This window comes from Corapipo altera, unplaced genomic scaffold (genome assembly GCF_003945725.1).
Source record: "Corapipo altera isolate COAL_440 unplaced genomic scaffold, ASM394572v1 76, whole genome shotgun sequence".
Lineage (NCBI taxonomy): Eukaryota > Metazoa > Chordata > Aves > Passeriformes > Pipridae > Corapipo > Corapipo altera.
In genome coordinates this window covers 1429542-1451307 of record NW_020884964.1, presented here as the reverse complement: position 1 = coordinate 1451307, position 21766 = coordinate 1429542, and the positions used below count along the sequence as shown (strand labels likewise).

The 21766-nt window shown below is 42.8% G+C and overlaps 1 protein-coding gene across 3 annotated transcripts; it reads right to left on the bottom strand.

Annotated features, from left to right (window-relative positions):
• Nucleotides 1–615: 615 nt before the first annotated feature.
• APMAP (adipocyte plasma membrane associated protein) lies at nucleotides 616–18178 on the bottom strand. Of its 3 annotated transcripts, XM_027664551.1 has the most exons (10): nucleotides 18028–18178; nucleotides 12539–12655; nucleotides 9838–9953; nucleotides 7881–7973; nucleotides 5215–5331; nucleotides 3773–3947; nucleotides 3193–3327; nucleotides 2626–2818; nucleotides 2080–2235; nucleotides 616–1459 (listed from the first exon to the last, which is right to left on the bottom strand). In XM_027664551.1, exons 1-10 carry the CDS (start codon nucleotides 18117–18119, stop codon nucleotides 1250–1252), a joined length of 1404 nt encoding a protein of 467 aa, XP_027520352.1. In that variant the 5' UTR covers nucleotides 18120–18178; the 3' UTR covers nucleotides 616–1249. The 3 variants fall into 3 exon arrangements, with proteins under 3 accessions (XP_027520352.1, XP_027520354.1, XP_027520353.1); XM_027664553.1 differs by lacking the exon at nucleotides 2080–2235; XM_027664552.1 differs by lacking the exon at nucleotides 5215–5331 and having other exon boundaries at nucleotides 18028–18161.
• Between the last annotated feature and the right edge of the window lie 3588 nt (nucleotides 18179–21766).

Below are 21766 nucleotides of genomic sequence, written 5' to 3'. Positions count from 1 at the left end.
CTGTAACTCTTGCTTATTCCCCATACTGTGTGTATTTGCATAGAGGCATTTAAGTTGAGCCTCTGAAGACTTACTGTCTGAGGTGGCTGGAATTCCTTTGTGCTGCCAGCCTCTCCAGCCATAAAATGTAATGGCACAGGTTTTCCTTTGCAACAGTTGACAGAAAAGCATTCTCTGGATTTACCAAGCAGAGTATCTGTTAACAGAGGAAGTATATCATTCCCTCTGGAATGACAGAAAGCATCCACGAGCTACTATTGCATTCCAAAATCTTCCACCATTCCTTCCTTATCCACAATTACTAGATTTTACAGGGGGCCTTTGAGTCCACATCCATCTTCAGACACCAGTCTTCCCCAAAATCTTTACCATTTCTCCATAAAAAGCATGTTGAAGAGGATTCCTGCAGCTGGCCCTCTTCTCTCACATGTCTCTCAGGAATGGTCACCTAGATAATCAACAGCAGACTTACAGGACCTGATAAACATGGAAGAAATACTACATATGACCCTTTTTAAACCTGCTGGGACTAGCCCTTAATAACATAGAAAATGCAACTTTCATTCATCATCTGATCACAATGCTATAAAAAAAAACAACACAGGAGTCCACAGGTAACAATGAAATTTGGTTCTGATTAACAGCTAATTGTAGTGTCTAATGTTACTTACACAGGTTGGAATTGAAGAAACCCAATGGTCTAACTAAATTTCTAGGCATGTTGTTGATTTCTGGATGTTGCTGCCTCTACCACAGCACCATGGTATGACATCAGAATATATACTGTAATCCTAAATAGCAGGTTCTAAAACAGAAATAAACACATGCAAGCCATCACCTTCAATTCAAACATTACATAATTAAATTCCATACATCACAAATCCTTCCAGTATAACAAGACATACAGTTGCATTAAAGGCAACACGATGATGTCTGTTTAAGATGACTCCAAACAGGGCTGGGCACGGAAAAGCAGTGGAGGTTCTCTGAGGAACAAATAACTGAATGAAGATGCCCCGCCATACTCCTCAGATATTAACAATTATGCACATTAACTCCAAAACATGAGCAGTCAAACCAAGGAAGAGAACAGGTACAGCAAGCTGTATGTTTTCCTATGGCAACAGTGCTACTGCATGTTAACAGACTATCTTTCACTTTTTGTCCTTGGTCAAACTGCCTCAAATATATGCTTCCTTTGTACCTCTGGAATATTATAGGACAGTAGGATTTCATCATGGAGGGACAGTTAAACATGCTGAAGATTAATTCTGCAAATATACGGAGACCGGAAGGAACCCAGGTAAAGATATCCATTGTGTTCATGTGCCTCGCTAACATAAGCTACCATCACTCCATTGGGATCGTGAAAGCTTCTTCTGTAGGATCCTGTCTCAGTAAGTTCAACAACAAGGCTATATTTGGGCACAAAATTTGTCACGGTTTCCTGACTCAGCAACTAAAAGAAAAAGAAAAGAAAAACAGAAAATTAACAAAAGATTTTGTTCTCCACAATTATACCTTAGCCATTTATACAGGCAAAGACCATTCCACACTCCTTGGAAGAAGCAGCTAAGAACATAAGCACACAATTTGAGTAAAGACTATTACACAGGGTTAATGCATTAATATGTGAAAAGGCAGCTTGAAAAGAAACAAAACAACCAGCAGAAGCTTACTCTACTCCAGAGTTAGGCTGAAAGGTTGCCCAAGCAGGAGACATCAGCTTGTTCTGGTGCAGCTGATGCCAAGCAGCCATCATGCTCTGCTGCCCGTAGCATCATTTTTTGTTAAGGTTCCTGCACTGCACCAGGAGAGACAGGGACAGCACAGAGCTTGTTTAGCTGAAATGGTGCTTCCATTCTAAACACTGCTTGTTGATTTTTATTTTTTCAAGGACAGAAGAAGTATTTTTATGTCTTTGTATTGTCCAAAAAGCACCATGTCGTTTCTTTAGCATCAGATAGCCCTTATTCTTGCTCATCCTCAGGGTGTGACACAACAAAAGGCATATTGAATCAGAACAAAATGTCACCCAACACCATCCATAACACACACACTGTCTCCCAGGATGTCTAGGGTAGTCATTAGAACAGCCCAGACATCCCAAACGCTCCTCAGACACCTGGCAATAAGTATTTTAGGCACTTCAGGTACAAAAGTGAAATCTTCATATATCCAAATGTAGATCCTGTGTTGCTGCATGACTAGAGTAGAGACAGTCCCGTTTCTTTCCTGAGATCAAGATGGAAGACAACTTAAAAGATGTTTACCCGCTACCCAGAGAAGCAAATGTTAGTTTTACAGAATGCAGATTAGCTCAGCTAGTTAGAGCATGGTGCTAATAATGCCAAGGTCACAGTTTGATCCCTGTACAGGCCATTCACTTAAGAGTTGGACTAGATGATCCTTGTGGGTCCCTTCCAACTCAGAATATTATTTTACTACCTATGAATATAAAGGACTGTTCTACCTGGGGACAGCAACAACAGTTTTAAGCACAACACTAAACATTTTTTTAAGTCTTCCTGTGAAGAGGAAGAAACACAAAAAACAAATATTTAGCACTTCCATTCCTAAACTAAAGGTGATTTTTTAAAAAATTCTTTTTAATTTTTTTTTTACCTTAAATATCATCTTTTTAATCCATGGTTTTTCAGCCAAGAAATCCAACAAAGAAAATCCAGGATTGTGCCGGACAGCTGCCATAGCTACCCAATATCCTCCAGAGCTGCTTAACCTGATATTATCTGGAAGACCAGGCATGTTCTCAACAAACATATCTGCTCCACCTTTCATCAGCCCAGATACATAATACCTGAAAGTTATAGATAGTAGATTAGGACATCTTAAGCAGTCTAAATAACAAATAAAAGTCCCAAAATTATTTCATTTCAAAAAGAGGGGGTTTTTTTCATTCCTCAGGTTCAGGGAAATACAGCACACCCACACTCTTCTCACCAGAAAAAAAGTCAGCTTACTCCACTCTGTGTAAGGAGCCCACAATGGAACGATTACGCATGCCAGATATTTACAGAAAAATAAAAAAAATCAAGTATCGAGGAAGGCCACCTTCTCTGTCACTTATAACTAGGCATAAATAAAGTGTAGGATTTCTTTTGTCATTCCACTCATTTATTTAAACAATCTCTAAACAGAAATTGGTAATAAATTCAGTGAAGTCATACTCACCTCCTGATTCTAGCCATGGTTGTCTCCTGCACCAGGACAAAGTCTTCTGCAGGAGAGAGCTGCACACCATTGGGAAACCTCAGCCCCACCATTAAGACTTTCACTTCTTTTGTTACTGTGTCATATTCAAGGAGGCTGAAAAAAAGCATTTTTGAGTTAAGACAAATATTTATTCATGTCTGTTTCATTCTCCAGGCATTCCATCTTTTCTCAGTGCACTTCACTTAAGTTAAAAAGGCAGAATAGCCAGGAAGCATTTGTTTATGAACACAGAAGAAATAATAAGCCACTTGAGACTGGCAGCACTCGTGAAGGATTTGAGCTGAAGGTAATGTTAACACCTTCACTTCTAAAACAGATGTTCCATGCAAGTCCTCTTGAAGGAAAAAGAAGAATCTCATTTATTTTGCTGCAGGTCTCTTTAGCAACATCCACACATTCTCTTACCCTCTCCTGAGCAGTGCAGTGTCTGCACAGGTGGTTTATAAGGAGAAAAAATTTGAAGACCAAGGAAGTGGTTAAGTCCATTCCTATAACTGAGCTTACAGTAAGTTAAACGCCTCAGAGAAGAGATACTTGCCGCCCATCATCTGTGCCTTCCATAATCAAGAATAAGTAGTCTCGTCTTTGCCATTTGCTACTGGAGTCAGTGAAGTAGATTTTCCTCCCGTCCCGGGTCACTGTAAGATCATTTACAAATGACAACTTCTGACCTTCAATTACTGTTTTAGTTGACACAAGCATTTTTGTTTCACCTGGTTACAAAAGAAACAAAAAAAAGACTCACAAGACAAGCTTTTGTATGTCCTGCTTTGGAAATGAGTAAATACTAATATGAAATTCAGTTCACTTTTTTTCAATTCCTGCCTCTTTGTTAAGCAATAAGGTTTCAGCCTGTAATGGAACAACTCAACATGAGTGACCAGGAGAAAATACTCTCCAGAAAAACTGAAACAGTAGATTATGCTCCCTAATGATAAGTGCCAAATTTTCACATTTCTGAAGCTCATATGAAACAAAGTGCAAACTCAGGTCCCAACCTGCAGGCAAGCAGGGTGCAGGCAAGGATGCAGGCAAGCCAATCACTACTCCTTCTCTCCCTATAAACCTGTAGGAACAAAGAGTAATACTTTCTAGGCATTAAAACATCAGCAGGTCCACTGAACTGCTCTGCCACAAATTACCAGGCCAATTATTAAGGTCAAATCTCTAAAAATCAACCAAAATCTAATGAAGTCATCTTCAGGCACAGGGTTTGGGTTTGTTTGTATGCTTGTTTTTGTCATGACTGACCTATTATGACAGCTGTCTGCCATCCAAATACTCTCCCAGGGCAACACAGTCTGAATCTTTCTATTACATTTCACCTAGCATTTGGCCAGCCTCTCCCCCCCTGAAGCCAATGTGCAGAGGTAAACTGATAGAAAAATCAACCCTACACAAAACCAACTATCACTTTCTGACAGCACAGCTCATAAACAGCTCGCTGAGATCTGCCTCAGGGACACATTGAAAGGTACAATGCAACAGTGCCTTCCTCAGCAGGAACAAGCCACATCTTCAGCTGCACCAAAATACATCTTTCTTCCCTTTGTGTAGATTTAGGTTACAGAGAAGTTACGAGCTTTTCACTACCACAGCAAGATCAAGGCAGAAACAAAAGTACAGCAAAAACAACAAAAAGTTTATGTAACAACAATCTTTTTTCTTTCCTTTTATGAAAACCGAAACAGCTACACAGAGCTTTATTCATGGGTTCTGAGGTAGCAATTTTGACAACCAAAAATATGTAACACCAGAAGATAAGTTATAGTAACTGATCCAGACAGACAGATACAGAGAGGAAGTGACTGCTACAAGAAAATAAATATCAAGTTCTTGCATGACTCATTTCATCCAGACAGCTTCAAATCACTTTACAAAGAAGACAGGCATTGTTTTTTGGCCTGCAGTATCTGGTAAAACTGCAAATGAAGCCCAGATTTGTCAGTGGAAGGGAACTTCTGAGCAGAAAGGTCATACCTGTATCAGGATCAACTTCATAGAGTCCATAATAAGCATCTGCCACAAAAAGAGTGTTATTTGGCCCAACTCTGATGCCAAGTGGTCTTCCACACGTTGGCTCATCTTCGCGGGTTCCTTAAGAAACAGTTTTAAAATGGTTTTCCAAATAGAAATAAATACAAGGCATTCTGGCTATCTACATAAGTGTATTGGATCTGCGTAAGATGGAGTTCATTTTCCCCACAGCAGCCCTCACAATGCTGTGCTTTGCTTTGGCAGCTAGAAAGATGTCCATAACAGACCAGTGTTTTGGCTACTGCTCTGACCAGTGCTGGCACAGCATTAATGCTCTCTCCAACACTCCCCTCTCCAGTAGGCTGGGACTGGGCAAGATCTTGGGAGGGGACATAACCAAGAGAGCTGACCCAAACTGACCAAAGGGATATTCCACATCATATGGTATTAGGTCAGATATAAAACGTAAGAGAAAGAAGTAGGAAGGGGAGGCATTCATTATTTACAACGTTCATCTTTTAAAGCAATCTACATGTGCCAAGGCCCTGCTTCCCAGGAAGCAGTCAGACATCATTTGCTGATGGGAAGTAGAGAATAAAACATTTGACGGTTTGGGGTTTTTTTTTCCTTTGCTTGCACATGTGACCTTTGCTTTTGTTTCAGTAAACTGTCTGTATCTTAACCTAAGAGGGGTTTTTTTCTGTCTTCCTTTCTTCCCCCATCCTGCTAAGGAGGAGAATGATAGAGCAGCTTGGTGGGTACCTGGCTCAAACTGTAGCTTAAAAATCTCTGTGGCATACATATGGCACATACCTTCATTTAAAAGATTCCTACTTTTCTAGGTGTGAGTGAAACAAATATCCTCATGCCATGTTTTCACCAGTCTAGAAAGAATCATATAATCTGCCAGCCTAGTAACTAGCTAACAGCTGCCTCAAATAGGGTTAAATATCAGAAAATTGAATTTAATGAAATGCTTCTTCTCAGAAAGAATCAGTTTTACTGCAGGTTTGTGGAATTAGGGTTTTTTTAATTAAATTAATAATTAAAAAAACCTTTCTTTTTCTGGAAAGGTCCAACATTGTCATGAAATAGCTGCTTTCTCAAGACACAGACACTGAATACTTCTACACGAAGAGCAAGGGGAATACTGTAAATCTGAAGAATTTAGACAAATTCAAGGAGATACTTGAGTCCTGAAGAGCTAAGAAGTTCAGAACATCTACAGTTTGAAAAATTAGCTTGAGAAATTTCTGGAGAAGGCAGTTGGCTACAGCATTTCCACTTCTCTCCCCAACTCAAGGAGCACAAAAGTCCAGGCACCACATTACCACTTTGGCCCTAAAGAAACAGAGCAGCATAACCTTCCCACCTCTCACAAGCTGTACAAGTCCAATGTAAATGAACAGGAGAAAGGTGATTCTTCACACCCACCCCAATCTACCTTCTTGCCTAAGCAACAGCTGCAAATCCAGCTTCTTATTGCTGGCAGTAGACTTTGTTGGCTGCCAGCACCAAGGCTGTCCTACCTGTCAGGCAGCCAAGAGAGTGCTTCCAAATCAGTCCAGAGTCTACTCATGTGAACATCCACATAAAGTTATATAGATAATACGATGAATGTGTCAATGAGAGCTAATAAGGACAGCAACAGTTCCTGACCATAACTTCTGTCAACCAGCACAGAGCTGCAGAACCTCAGGTAAGTTTCTACAAGGCTACTGCAAACAAAACTACCCACAGTCCCAGCAAACACCAGCCAGGCTTCTCAGACTGCCCAGGCACTATTGAGATGGCCAACATTAACCTTCCCATAGAAATGGTTCTGTTAATAAACAAGCCACCACCAGTTTTTCTCACCCAGTTCCAGAAATCTCATTAAATGAAGTAAATAAGTCATTCAGAAAGAAGTGTAAAATTCAACAAGAAATAACTCCAGTTTAGCAGTGAGAAAATAAAAACATCATGACTCAGGCAAGATCTCTGCTAAAGCAGGTGCAGCCACTATTCCCACTGTACTTACAAACAGAGGAAGGGAAATAGGTACAACAAAATGCAAGGCAAAATTCTGTAAATAAGTTGATCTTTTCCACTCACACATTATCTCAGAGTTCATTCATTCACACTTGTTTAGGAGTCCTCAGCTTTTATGGGGTGGCCCTTCACCTCAGAATCGTGCTGACTTCAGCTTCCACAAATATTAGGCCAGGTTGCTGCCCATTTTTTTCTCAAGATAGATTTTTTTTTTTCTAGATGGACAAACAGGAAAAGGAATGTTGTTTGTGATGCACTTCAACCTCATCTTCCTCCTGATGTTAAGATGCAGGATCTTCTGCCAACAAGTCATCCATGTCGCAGCCTTACAAGAGTGTAGGTCTTGTAGTTATGACACAAAACCCCCTGCATTACTTAATTTTACTGCTGGAAACTCTGTGCTTTGTTGTCTAAGAGCACCCATTCTGATTCTTTTGGTCCTCTGTTCTGCTCTTCCTTCCAATGTACCTATCTCCACTCATACTTCATTCATAAAAATATATTAATATATCTGTTACAAATTTCTGTAGAGGAAGATAAGCACTTGCATGAGCAATCCAGACTGAACATAGTTTAAGCAACGCATACCCTTGACCCAGACATTTTCAGATACATTATGTTCAGGAGCTGTCACTCACCACAAGGACCATGGCCAATTCTGGATATTGTTTCTATTTCCCCATCTTCAATTTTGATAATCTTCCCATCAGCTGTCCCAGTAAATAGTATATCTGCAAAAGCAACTGATTAGCTTGATCACAAACCCACAGTGGCAAACATCCTTCTACATGATCCTTCTACTAGCATGTAGTAGAATTCAGGTTTAAGACACAGTGAAGTGACAGACTTCTTCAGTCATAGCAAAAGAAAAATACATGGAAGGGGAAAAAATGAAGGCAAATAAGAGCATTTGGTTAGATTTCTTCCAACTCTAGAAGAAGGGGAAGGATTTAAACCTTGGGAGTGTCTATAGGATATGAAGCTTTTCACCCACAGGTGGTCTAAGTTCTTAGTTAAAGGTAAACATAACTTAATGGCCAGTCATTGGATCCATCTGGGTAAATTTCTACATCATCAAAAAATGTAGTCAGACACTGCATTTATCTTATCACTCTTCAATGAGAGACTGACTAGATAAAACTTCTCATTCGGATACAGTCCACGTTGGCTGCTGGACATGTGCCAATGCTCATATTGTATCAGTTCTGGAGATGAATTACAAAAAACTATGGCAATTGAACAACCATACAAATCAAAAGCATTGCCAAATTACTGCATTCATGCCAAGCTGTGTGATAGCATAAGACATTAACTGAATACAAACAACACAAACTTTTCCATACAACCAAACTAAATGAAACACCGTTAGATTAGTAGAGCCCATTGCTTGAACTTTTCCATCTCTAATTTAACTGATGTTTTAGGTTTGCTAATTACACTTTTAAAAGGGAATAAGACGACTCCAACATTTATTCCCAGTCAGGTTGATTATTTCACCCATAGGTCATAGTCCCTTGCAGGAAGGTTTCTTTAAAGAGTTTCCAAAGAGATTGACAAAACCAGGCAACATAAAAGAATCAATAGCTTCAGGTAATCACTTTTACCTATCTCTGTTTACAATGTGATAAAAAGTGTAATCTGAGGAAGGAATTTACAGTAGTTTCTTACTGGGTAAAATAATTTCTTAAAAATATTTTACTAATTTATTAGAAGATAAAGCAGAAGGAAAAAAAACCACATGATTACTGAGCACCTCTTGTACTAAAGGATTTTTCAGGAAGGGCCTTGCTTGGAACTCCCACACCCTTTCCCTTTCAGAGAAAAAGCACTCAAGGACTCATGTAAAGAGTAGTTTCTAGCCTTATCCTTCCTTCAGGAGGCACAGGAAACAAGCCCTGCACAATGCTAGGTTCCTGCTAAGAGGGTCACACCATTAGAAGTCTAGATAATTCATTAAGAAAGTGCTCAGAGGTGGCATGGGTTTGTGATTTGGGGAGAACACACATTCCGTGAGGGAGAAGTACAGGATGGTACCTGTGTTGGTTAGATTTCTTGCAATTAAAAAAGAAGAGGAAGGATTCAAGTTTTAGGAGTTATGAATATGGAATATGAAGGAGTTATGAATATGGGATATGATATTGTGCAACATCATTAAAATGTAAATATGCTATTTACCAATTTGAGGGTTTTTCTGTCATAAAAGCAAATATGAAGACCATAAAACTCAGCTCCCTCAGTGGCAATGACCATTAAAAGAGCAGGTAAATATTAATTCCCAGTTAAGAGCTAGTCAAATGAAAAATGGGACCACTTCCTCCAAACATAAGTAGCCCCTGACTACACTGCTGATGCTTTCAGTCGAGGACAGGGATTTTTAATCTGGCAACAAGATTTATTTTATTCTCACGAAAGAGGAGAAAAGCAGGACATTGCAGCCAGGTTTTGCTGCCTAACACAATTACTTTTACAAAAACCTGCACATTCAAAATAACTTACAGAGTTTGTTATCTAAGAGGTATACTGCTGAACTAACTCTTTATCGATGGAGCAACATTTAAAGACCCTTCTTTAAAAGCTTATTTTGTCAGTGCTTACCCCCAATATTGACAATGGACTCTGGTCCATACAGCTGGTTTTCCCATAACCGCTCAGCTTTTCGTAACTTGATATTGGGCTCTAGTACACCCGTCAGGAGGGGAGGTTCCTTCAAACTACAAAACAGAATACAGACCCCGTGATGCTTTGCACAAAATGCAAACATTCTTGAGCAACATATTGGATCGTTTTTTCCCTAGTTTGCCAACTCCTGCAACCCTGACCTATGCTTTACATAAAGCATATTTAAAAACACCCACAACTAACAAGCTGAAATACTGACTCTTGTTCTTCAAGGATCACAAAAATTTCCTGGTTCTGTTCATCAGAAAAGTTGCAGTTATGTGTTCCTAAGAAATCTATACATCTTCAAGTCCAACAGTTCACCTATCTTACACAAAAGCAAAGGATTTGTGCATTGCCATAACACAAAAGAGTAGCAGTTTTCTCAGCTGAATGAGTTGTTTGTACCAGAATATTTTTCCTAAATCGATATATACAAATTCAACCCTGGTATGTTACGATACACTGAGACCTGACAATGTACAGCACTTTCAGAGAAAAAATAACTTAATTATTTCCCCCCAGCTTACAGCTAGGGGGGAAAGTGTTCCAGTAGCTTGAACACTAGGACACACATGCTGTCATACCATATTGAAATATATGGTCTTGTTCATAACTTGAATGCAGGCCCTTAAAGAAAGACCAACTCAAAGGAGTAAGTTGCACATGAACTTAAAGGGTATTGAACTCCAATCTCAAAATGACAAAATAAGGTCCAATCTTCCAAGCCCTTTACATAAGCAATCAGTTTCAAGCCAACTAGGATTCCGACTACAGAGATACAGAGAAGGGAAGCAGTAAGATGCCTACAACTCTAACTAAAATACCAGACTCCAAAACTAGCCTTAACTGAACTTGAATATGTTTCAGCCTCTTAAGTTCTTAAAAGCTCTTAACACATAAGCCCCTCAGTCTCCATGAGTTAAGGATTTCAAGTTGTTCATTCACAGGAGTATGCTAAAGATACGCAGGCCAAGTTTTGAAATAATTTTTCGATTTTTTTTTCTTTTAACAACCCTTTATATGATCATAAGCAAATGCCTTACACCCAGAGAATATTTAAAAGACGAGGTCTGATTCCAAAATTTACCCATGGTCATAGAATCCAGGACCTATTTGTCACCAACCACGTTGCAAATCTACTGCTCATATGGTGAAAATCATTACAATTTCTAAAGATTCAGTAACTGGAAGAAAAAAGTCAACTGAAACTGGAAACTATGAAAGCCATGACAATTGAGGAAAACAGGTTCACAACACGAATAATTCAGAAACAGAGAAAAATACATACTCCTATCTGTCTGGTTACAGACAGTAAACTTTTCTTTAAGTATATATTACTGCAGTGACAAAAACAACTGAATTATTAGCTTCTGTCCAGAAGAGATTTACAGGAGAATTGTCTTCACAGTGCTAACACAAATTTGTTTTCCATCCCTTCTTCCAAGCTTAGAGAGTTTCAGATGAGGATAAGAGGCTTCAGATAAGGAACTCATTTGCTGGGAACTTTGGACAGTTGTGTTTGCAAACAGAAAAAACTCCCTGGGATCAATATTATCCAAGACAGACTCATAGAGAAAGAACTTGAAATAAAACAGAGTTGCAGGAATTTCACAGGGAGTTTTTTCTCCCCCCTATTATTTGTTATAGTTTCCAGTGGCTTACTACTTCAGTACTAGCCAGTGAGATTCCTACATGTTTCTTCACAATCTCTCTGGGCAACCTGTTCCAATTGGCGTTTAAAATTACTGTTCAGTTGCAATGTATTTTAGGGAATTGGGGTTTGTTAAACCCAATCACAGTATAAAGTATTTCACTATGATACGCATTGAGGCAGCTTATGTCTAATAGCCTACTGGCAAGACTTGTAAGTACCACCCAACCACATTTACAGTTTCTTTCAACTTTGGAGATGTTTGCAGTGTTGTTGTTCCTTTTCATTAAGCAGTTATCAAGTTGATCATAAATATTTATCAGACAGAGCATTTTTACCTACTTCAAAATGCCAGCAGCGCTAAACAGCCTCACTCCACCCTAGGGCAGCTGTCAAAGCATTTAACACACAACTCCCAATACAAGGCACATCTTCTCATGTAGTTGATTCACTGTTACATGTGACACATACCTCAATTGAGATGTTTATGAATTCAGACACCTAGCTGCATTGCTTTATGAGATCTGCATTTAAACGTATGATTCCCCTGATACAAAGCACCAAATCAACTCAGGTTATCCATTTTCATTTTTCATTCTCAGACAAGATGCCTCTCTTTGACAGAATGATAATATCAGGGGTACAGCTTGGTCCTTAGTGAAATTGCAGTTCTTGTCTCACAGAAGGCAAGAGCACATATATGTAATCACAAGCTCCACTGACAGCTTGGATATCAGAAAATTTTCCATATTAATAATCAAAGAAAGTAATTCAGCTCCTTTGATGATCAGTAGTGACGCACAACTACACAAGATGGCTCAGAAACAGACTGGGTACAGGTAATATCGCAATCACTCCCCAATTTCTTAATCCAGTTAGAACCACTTTACGCTGTTAAGTCTTGTTTGTTGAAACAAAACAACAGAACACGTAGGAGAAGTTATGCTTCAGGAACATTTACTCCAAAGCAAAGCAACAGTTTACCTTATAGGCTGAGGGTCTATAGGACAATCCAGTAGAACAGTTACTCCAAGCAGCGGCACAGTCAGAGACGCAGCCAAAGTCAAGAAGGTAACACGGAACACCTTGTTGCTGTAAGTACTGCCAAACCAGACAAGAAATAGGATTAACATGTTAAGCTGCTTACAGGTGCAACAGTCCTCAAAAATTCTGTAGCAGCCTATTTTCTTCAGAAGAGGAAACAGAAACACTTTTGCCCAACCACCATCTTGACCTTCAAGGTGCAATTTGAACACATGAGGATAAGAGAAAGGTCAGCATACTGGCATCATATGAGGTAGAGCATTTTCACGTGCAGGTTTCATGCATTCTACAAGTTACAACTGACTAAAAAAACCCCAAAATAAAAACAAAAAAACCCAAGAAACAGAGGAAGTGAATTGTTTGGTTGGGGTTTTTTAAACTTGATCTTCAGTTTTGGCCATGGTTTCCATCCCAGCACAAATTCTGAATGAAAAGTTCCACTGAAACAACAAACATAGAGAAAGTTAAATGAATGGTAGCTTAATTTAGTGAACTCTGGTTTGAAACTCAAAACGAAGCACACAAAAGAAATTATCTTCTATTTACCCATCAAGGCACACAACAAAAAAAAGTAAAAACTGTTCTTCCACAGGAGAAGACTAGGTTTTGTTCTTGTCCTAGCTGCAGGGGGGTAGGGCCTAGAGCCATGTGGGTTTGGTGAGGTTGCTATTCTATACCACTTCCGTCATCACTGGGGGGTGTGGTTTCAGGGGAAAGAAAAAGGCGAACGTACACTGGACCTGTGCCATTTTGTTCCATTTCTTCCTCAGGGAATTTGCCAGCACTGCGGACCTTGTCCCTTCCTATCCCTCAGGATTGTGCAGCTCCAGGCAGCAAACGTAGCTGAGCCCAGTGGACTGTGCCCATCAGGGGTGCTGGTGCCAGAAGCAGCCACAGGGAACAGAGCGGTGGTGAACCTAGCCGAGCTGAACCCAGTCAAACACTGCCGAATCCTGCCAAACACAGCCAAGCCACAGACACGACTCTGAAGTGGAAAACACAGCTGAGGGGAGCGGGCAGCATGGCACAATACAGACGATCCAGCTTTTGGGGGTTTTGTCCGTCACTGTTTTTCATTGTCTCGGGCTCAGGAACTGGGAAGGCCAGCTGCAGAGAGCATCTGCCATCTTGTCTTTGTCTCAGGAGGCTATGGGGCACTAGCTGCAGAAACATCCACCATCTCGTCCTTGTCTTGGGAATAACCATGAGCACCACTGTGTGTGTAAATTGTTATCTCAACCCATAGTTTCTGCCCTTGTCCCTCTCTCACCAAAGGAGGGCAGGGGGAAGGGGAGCATCTTATGTGGAGTTTAATCCCAGGTGGTTTTAAACCACTACAGTTCTCAAAAAGTTCAGAGAAATCAATCAGGTATTCACAGAGGTAAGCACAGAGCCAAGTTCAACAAATTCTAGTTTTGAACTAGCGAAGCAGCTCTCACAATTTTAGCTGTTCTGAACCATTAACTGGCCCAGCCAGCCAGTCCCTTTGCAGTATCAGTTAAATAAAGACAAACTGCTTGATGGTTCTGCACTAATCCTTGGACCACTTCCATTGTTTTGTCCTTCATTAGCCAACCATCCAGACAGTAGGAAATGTGAACTAATGCCCAGAGTACAAATATCACAACTGGGGAGCTAATGACATGTACTTGTAGTACTGATATCAGCATCAAGGTAACCTTTGGGATTACCAGCTAGAACAGCAAGGTCCGATCTAGGCCTGGATTCACTCAGTGCTTGCATGCACAATGTATAGAAATTCAGGCATTCATAATTCATCACATCTCTTTCCTGATGGCAAATTGCTGTCAGCCCCTCTCTCCTGGCAGCAGACGTAGGTAGTTTGGATGAAGTCCTGCCCCAGTTTCCCCAGCCCTGCACAGCACTCAGTAGGCTGTCACAAGCCACCACACAAACGACCAGGCTGTGACGAGGTGACTGCCACAAGGATGCTGACAGCCTGTCATGACAGACAGTTCAGCCTGTTTCAAGAAGTGCTGTTAGCCACCAAATTTTTCTCAGCTCCCCTATGGTACTAACCACCTGAGCCTACTTCCTTTCCATAAGCATGTGCAAATATTCCTGCTCTGGAATATATTAAAAAATAAATTTTAGTTATTGCTCTCAAGAGCGCAGCATTCCCATCCTGAACTTCAGCAGTGTTACAGCACTAAGCCTGTCTCCATCTGAGCTGGATCAGGCTGGGAAACCACTTCAAACAAGCTTTTTCGCCTGCACTGACCTCTTCATATTTCCCAAGAGACAGACTGCCCTTACAATCAATCAAAATGATTCAGCACTTCCTGCTTGATGTCTTGAGGAAGCAATAACCTCTCAGTCTGTCTCCCCTTGGATTTGGAATCCAAGAGCACGGGGTAAAGACACAAGGCAATCCCCAAGTTTAAAGTACTGTCAGCAGACACCTGAGCATCTTTGTGACAGCTGAGAACAGCTCACACAAAAGGAAGCAGATAAAGATGAATGGGAACTCATCTACCACAGTCAACTTAATTGGGAACTCATCTACCACAGCTTAATTAAAGCTCCTGAAGGCATGATTTCAGTAAAAGTCATATTTCTGATCCTCATTCAAACCTGCAAGGAACTAACAATGAAGGAAAAAGTCAGGAAGAATAAGGTGACAAGCAAACTCACAGTTCAAGCCTGCAAATTGCAAGACCTAGTTTAGACACTGCTGAAACCACAAGAATTCAAGTAAAACCCAAAAACTTTAAAAAAAACAAGTCAGCTGCTCAGAATCATTATCAAAGGACACGATAAAGAATAATGACAACTCTAAGTCACAGGAAAGAATCACTGAAGTAAAGGTTCACCAACAGTGATAAGCAAAACAGAAATCCTTTGTTAATTATGTCTCTGATAATTAATCCTACATGGCCTGCAACCACAAATCTCAATAATGCAACTTACCAGGACTCTAGCTATAATAACAGCAATTTAGCTGTCACTGTGAACTAAAAAAAGAAGCCATTACACCAGCTCTTGAAGACACACAGTAAGCTAGCAAGACAATACCGTGGGTCACCCTAGCTAGGAGCCCAGGCTGCCTCATCCGCTTGGCAGAAGCACTGCTGGGCTGGAGGGAAAAGCAACTGTCCTCAAGAGTTTCTGCCATGGCTCCCAGCCAGAAAAATGGCAGGCCCTAGAATTTCCTCCACTGTTTTCATGCAGAACATGAGAACACGAGAACTGTGAATACAATGGATCATTGATGGAGCCCTAGATATTCAACTGATTTGAGCAGTTACCAAAAGAGGCTGAAGCCAGGAGAAGCAGTCCCAAGTTCAGAGACGCTTATGCTCTTCTTCAAAAAGTATTAAAAGTCATCAACTACCTTATTCAATGAAAGGTAAATACTACCACTTTCTTATGGTAGCTATTACCTTAGTGTAGTGGTTTGGACCTTGTTTTCCCCCAGAGGCTGAAAAAGTGGTAAACCCCAGGGGTGGAGACCCCTGGAAGTTTTGAAGTTCTGCCCAATTAGCGCTCCTGCAGAAATGTAAACATATCACAAGCACTGGAAGAGAAGGAGTGGTAGTTTGGTTGGTAGAAGAAGTAGCCATGTTGTAGGAGCCACGAGGAAAGGGGCCCGGAGCCCCTCGGGGCCTCTGGGGCCCCCCAGCCCCAGATGGGGGCTACAGGACAGGGACCTGGAACAGCATACAGCTGGGCTAGGTACCTGTAGTTATGAGCTGGGAGATGTTTTCTCCAAGCTGGGCAGTGGCCGGAGAAAGCAGCAGCCAAGCTGGCACTGACCTGAGAAGCGGTGGCAGAGAGCCAGAAGAGATAAGACGGAGCAACAGAGACATACAGCACCGCAGAGAAGACTCCTGGAAGGAGAGTTGAGGAGAAGAGAGCCTGCAGCAGACCTTCAGAGTTCTGGGGGTAGGAACTGTACCAAACCCCCCCCCCAAACTCCTTGAGACCCTCCTGGAAGGAGGAAGATGATGGACTCTTGCTTGAAAAGAGCCTTGGAGTGCTACAGCACTTGCAGAGAGGAGCTGAGAAGCTCAAAGGCGTCCTGGGAAGCTGGACCGGGACGGAGAAGGAATGCGGGGGGGTTGACCTTGGCCCCCCTCGCTGCTGCTGCTAAGCTAGCAGCCTTGAGACAGAGCACGGAGCTCTGCAAAGGGGAATTTGAATCCCCTGAGGAAGGGACTTTCACGAAGATGCCCCTGCATTTCGTGATATACCTGTGGTGACGCGAGTCTGGTCCCTGCTGGCAGCCCACAGGTGAGGCCTTCGCTTGGACTGAAGGAGAGCCGAGGGGCTTGGAGACCCCCTTGTGTGTACTGAACAGAGATCCAGCTACAACAATCCAGTTACTGCTGCATGCATGAGATGAGGAGACCTGCTGCCTTAGAAGAGATTCCTGAGAGACTGGAAAGGATCTGTCCTTCTTTCCCTCCTGGACTTTTATTTGGAGGGGAGAAGAGATCTGATCCATTGTAAATACTATATGTCATGGTAGAGATAGTTGCGATCGTGTGTATAATGTGTTATAGTATTTATTTGTACAGTCATTGTAATATATTCCCTTTCCCCCATTCTGAGTCTGGTTGTGTTTTGTCTGGAAAAACCCATCTCACATTGGGTTGAGATGTGGGAGGGGGAACGGAGCTAGGGAATTGGATTTTGGGGCTATCTCAAACCATGACACTTAGTTACAGTGAAGCTATTTTTTTTATAAAATTCCTAAACAGAAAATAGTAAATAGAATCTTTTTTAACTTAGCCACAAACAAAGAGATTGCTTATATGGCTATTCTGTCTCAGACACTTGTAGAATTGTCGTTAAACTATTGCCAAGATATAAACAGTTATACAAGGCTTAATCACACCCACAATAAACCTATGCAAGCCACAATGGGATAACTGTTAACTCCTCACTAGCAAATGATAAACAGTACTTAAACAGATCTATATTTAAAAAAAAAGCCATAAATTAAAACTTTTTTTCTTTGCTTTTCTTTTTTTATTCCTTTATTAAAAACTCTTCCTGCAGCTCGGCAAAGCAGGTAGGCAGGCGCTGTCCCAACTCCTCCTCCCCATCAGCGACCTCGAGCAGAAGGAGCACTGGGGAGAGCCGAGGTGCTGGAGGTACCCGCAAGCTGACACCCGCGGGTACCCAGCACCAACCTGTGCCTCCAGCCACGCGAGAGGAAATGCGACCTCAACCCGCACAGCCGCGGGGCAGCCGGCCAGTCCCTTCCAGCTCCTCCCTGCGCACTCTGACCCAGACCTGCTGCTCCCTCGCCGGGTCGCACCAGGCGGGCAGAACCCGCCTCCTCCCAGCACACTACCCAGGCATATATTCCTCGGGCCGGGCCCAACCGCGGCCCCACAGCCGCAGCGTCACAGCAGGCCCTCTGCCCGCCCCGCCGGGCGGCACCGCGCACGGAGACACACCTGCCCTCCTTGGCCTCCTGCGCCGGGCTGTCGTCGGTGATGACCTGCGGGCGGGGCAGTCGCCGCTGCCGCAGCCCCTCCACCTCATTCATCCCGCTGCTGCCGCCGCCGCGCACCGCAACCACAGCCCCGCCCCCGCCGCCCCAGGCCACGCCCCCGCCGTCTCAGGCCACGCCTCACATACCCCAGGCCACACCCAAGCCCCGGGCCCGGCTCCGCGCAGGCCTCCCGCGCAGGCCTCCCTCCCGCGCAGGCCTCCCTCCCGCGCAGGCCTTCCTCCCGCGCAGGCGTCGGGCTCGTTGTCGCGACCAGCAGTGCCGGCAACTGCCCTGCAGCCACGGGGGTCTCAGAGCACCTTTCCAGAAACATTTAACTATGATACTTGCCTTGCATGTGCCAAAAATTTCCTTGGACAAGAAAGTTTTGGATTTTTTGTCATTTGGGTACATTATCATACACATAGTGTTACTCTTATTAACTGAGCCTCAATTACAGAAATTTTTTGGGATTACTTTTTTTTGACATCTGTGTGAGCTTTTTTAACACATTTCAGTGGCAGGAGAGACTTATGCAGAACAGTGCTTCCTATCACCTTTTCTTTGTAACTACCAAGAAAGGTTTTACCAAATTTCCTCACAAACATAATATGATTTTCTGATTAAGCAGACTTTTGCTTACTCTCACCATAGTCAAGTTACTTGGGTTTCCTTTTTCTGCTTGAAGCCAAGATTTGGCTTCAGACTAAGAAATCACCTTTGAGTGCCATGATTGACAGCATGCCTTCTGCAAGGACACACACCTGTAACTCCCTGTCAGGCCAGCAGCCAGGAGATAGGTATGCACTCAGTAAGCTTTTGAAAACAAATGTTGAACTGCATGCACATCTTTAAGAAGAAAAAGCAAATACCAGTGTGGGAAGACCTGCTCTTTCGCCTTCTCCCTGCCCTGGTTAGCATTAGACACAGGATTCCTATCTGCACTGGTTTGCAACTGGTGTTTTAAAAAGTACAGAAAGAGAATGGGTCAGTTAAACTCCTCATTCTGTAAACTAGGAGATGCTACTGCTTTCCCAGTTTTATATGTTGCCACAACTATTTCATGCTCTTTTCTACTTCTGATTTTTTAATCTTGTCAAGAAACTGAAAGCAAACTGACACTGTAGACAAAAGATGAGCATTGGAGTCATACAGCAATTTCTGCATGTGTTTATATCTGCTTATCACAGCCTTCAGGGAATGGAACTTTGCCAGGCCAGAAATTCCTAATTCTCACCAAAATAAATGGGAGCTGCAAGTCTTAGCAGTGAATAAGACTGAATCTGTGGAAATGCAAAACTGAAAATTATCAAGAAGGACATCATACCTTCAGCAATCCTCATCTGTACAGTTGTACAGTTAGTCTAGAACTCATCTAGGAGAGCATGAAAATCTACAGTTGAATGAAGAGATGGTTTAAACAGAAAATTTGATTCTTCTTGGCCTGATTACAGGAATACAAATAAGAAATTATTCCATGGAAATTAGTGTGGCTGTGGCAATGTAATCTCAGTATAACTACAAAAATATATCAGCCCACAGGATACAAAATTGTCATAAAACATGTTCATCTTTTCCACCTGTTTCCACTTTCCCTAAACAACAGTGGATGTTAAGTTGAACTTGGTGTGTTTTAACCTTGCATTGCAAATAAGGCTTTCCTAGGGCTTCTGCGTGCTCTGCTGTCACAGCCACCTGCCTGAGAGTGTGCTGGGAGAGAAGCAGATAAAAGCACAAGATTTCCCAGCAGATGTCTGATATTTGCCTGGGCTGATGTTCTGAGCTGCAACAAAAGCAGTGTCCCCAGCAGGTTGAGGGAGGTGACTCTGCCCATCTACCCTGCTCTAGTGAGACTCCACCTGGAGTGCTCCATCGAGCTCTTGAGTCCTCATCACTGGAAGGGCATTGACCCATTGTAGCAGGTCCAGAGCAGGAACAAAAAATTATTAGAATGCTGCAGCACCTCTCTCATGAGGAAAACCTGAAATGAATTTGCTCAGTCTGGAAAAGAGACAGCTTAGGGGTGACCTAATTACAGCCTTCCAGTACCTGAGGAAGCCTACAAGAAAGCTGGAGAGGAACATGCAGCAAAAGGAACATGCAGCAAAAGGACAAGGGGGAATGGATTCAAACTGAAAGAGAATAGCTTCAGTTTAGGTATTAGGAAGAAGTACTTTATTGCCTCACCAGCATTTACAGAGGGTGGTGCAGCACTGGAAAAGGTTGCACAGAGAAGTTGTGGGTGCCCCATCCCTGAAAGTATTCAAGGCCCATCTGGATGGAGCTCTGGACAACCTGGTCTAGTGAAAGTTGGTCCTGCCCACAGCACGGAGTTGAAAGAATGTGATCTTTAAGGTCCTTTCCCACCAATACATTCAACAATTCCATGATTCTGTGATATATCCGCTCCTCTGCCTCTGGCAGAAAAAGAAACCTGATCAAGTTCCCCATTACAGAAAACTGCAAATTTGGGGGGGCAGGGGGTGGAGGGGTTTTTATTTGCTGTCAAAAAATAAATCTTTTTTTTATAGTTGGAGTGTTCTTTCATCCTTTTCCAAGCTTTTGGTCCCCTGGGTAATCTTTTTGCATCCTTACCTGCTTTATTGCCATTGGGAGGGGGTTAAGCAACCCGAAAAATGCAACAAGAGGTCCTGTTTCAAACTGCAGCAGCCACTTCAGTAACCCTGAAGTGCCAACCATACAGTTTGAATGCGTGGGCATTCAAAAGGCGAGTGGCTTGGAGGGATGGAGTTCTTGCCCCACTGCAAAAGCTGCGAGGAAATCAGAAGCAACCAAATGCCATTTCAGCTCAAGCCCTGCACAAATTCTTACCCTTCCCCCACTCCTAGAATGGGCAGGCAGAGCTGGGCTCCTGCAAGGTTCCAGTTTGAGTGCTTTGTGCTCCCTGGCTCTCTGTGCTTCCTGATTGGAATATGGCTAGTGAAGGAGGGAAGGGAATCTCGGGAGACAGGAGAGTATTTTCTCCCCTCCACTTTCTCTCCTCAGGAGCCCCTCTGAAAGGAACCTGCCTACACTGGGTTTACATCTCACCTCTTCCCACCCACACCTTCAGTGGTGGGGATGTATTTTGTGGAACAGGATCTGGCTGGGACTGGTGCTGGGGGAGCTAGCCCGACAAAAACAAACACCTGTGGAGGGTGGCAAAGAGGGGGGTTGCAAAACCCATGCAGTGGATGTTTTCGTTTGCAGGTGCAAGAGAGCTTGGGCTGCTCTACTTCCCTTTTCTGCCTTAGGATTTTTCTTTTGGCCAATGCAGGAGTAGGGGCTGCGGAGAAAAAGGGCTGTAGGAGTAGGCCTGTGCGTGTTTTCCTTGCATGTACTGGCTGAGCCTTCCTAGGGCTCCCACTGCCCTCTTCCAGAACTGGGGGCTTTCTTTTACAACCTAAAGTTTGGAAGCAAGAGTGAGGCGCTGGCAACAAGGCAGCAGGTGTGTGTGCAGCCATTGGTGCAGCCCCCACATCCCCTGGGATGCCCAGGCGAGGGTCTGGGAGCGGACAGCATCTGCCTGATGAGCTCTGCCTGCATCCTGTAGGAACACTGGAGTACAGCCCACTGGAGTGGATCCTCTTCCACTGCTACTGTGGCCACTCAGTGGCAATCTGGTCCCTGGGCATCCTGCCCCATGATGTGGTCTGCTGACCAAGTCTCGAAGGTTATGCCTGCCCTAAACCTAACTCTGTCCC

Coding starts and splice junctions, on each gene's coding strand:
- APMAP (XM_027664551.1), bottom strand. CDS start 18,119: ATGAATGAGGTGGAGGGGCTGCGGCAGCGGCGACTGCCCCGCCCGCAG. Junction 9,954..12,538: donor ATAGACCCTCAGCCTATAAG/GTAAACTGTTGC, acceptor TCTGTTTTGTAG/TTTGAAGGAACCTCCCCTCC. Junction 7,974..9,837: donor GTCCATTGTCAATATTGGGG/GTAAGCACTGAC, acceptor TTGCTTTTGCAG/ATATACTATTTACTGGGACA.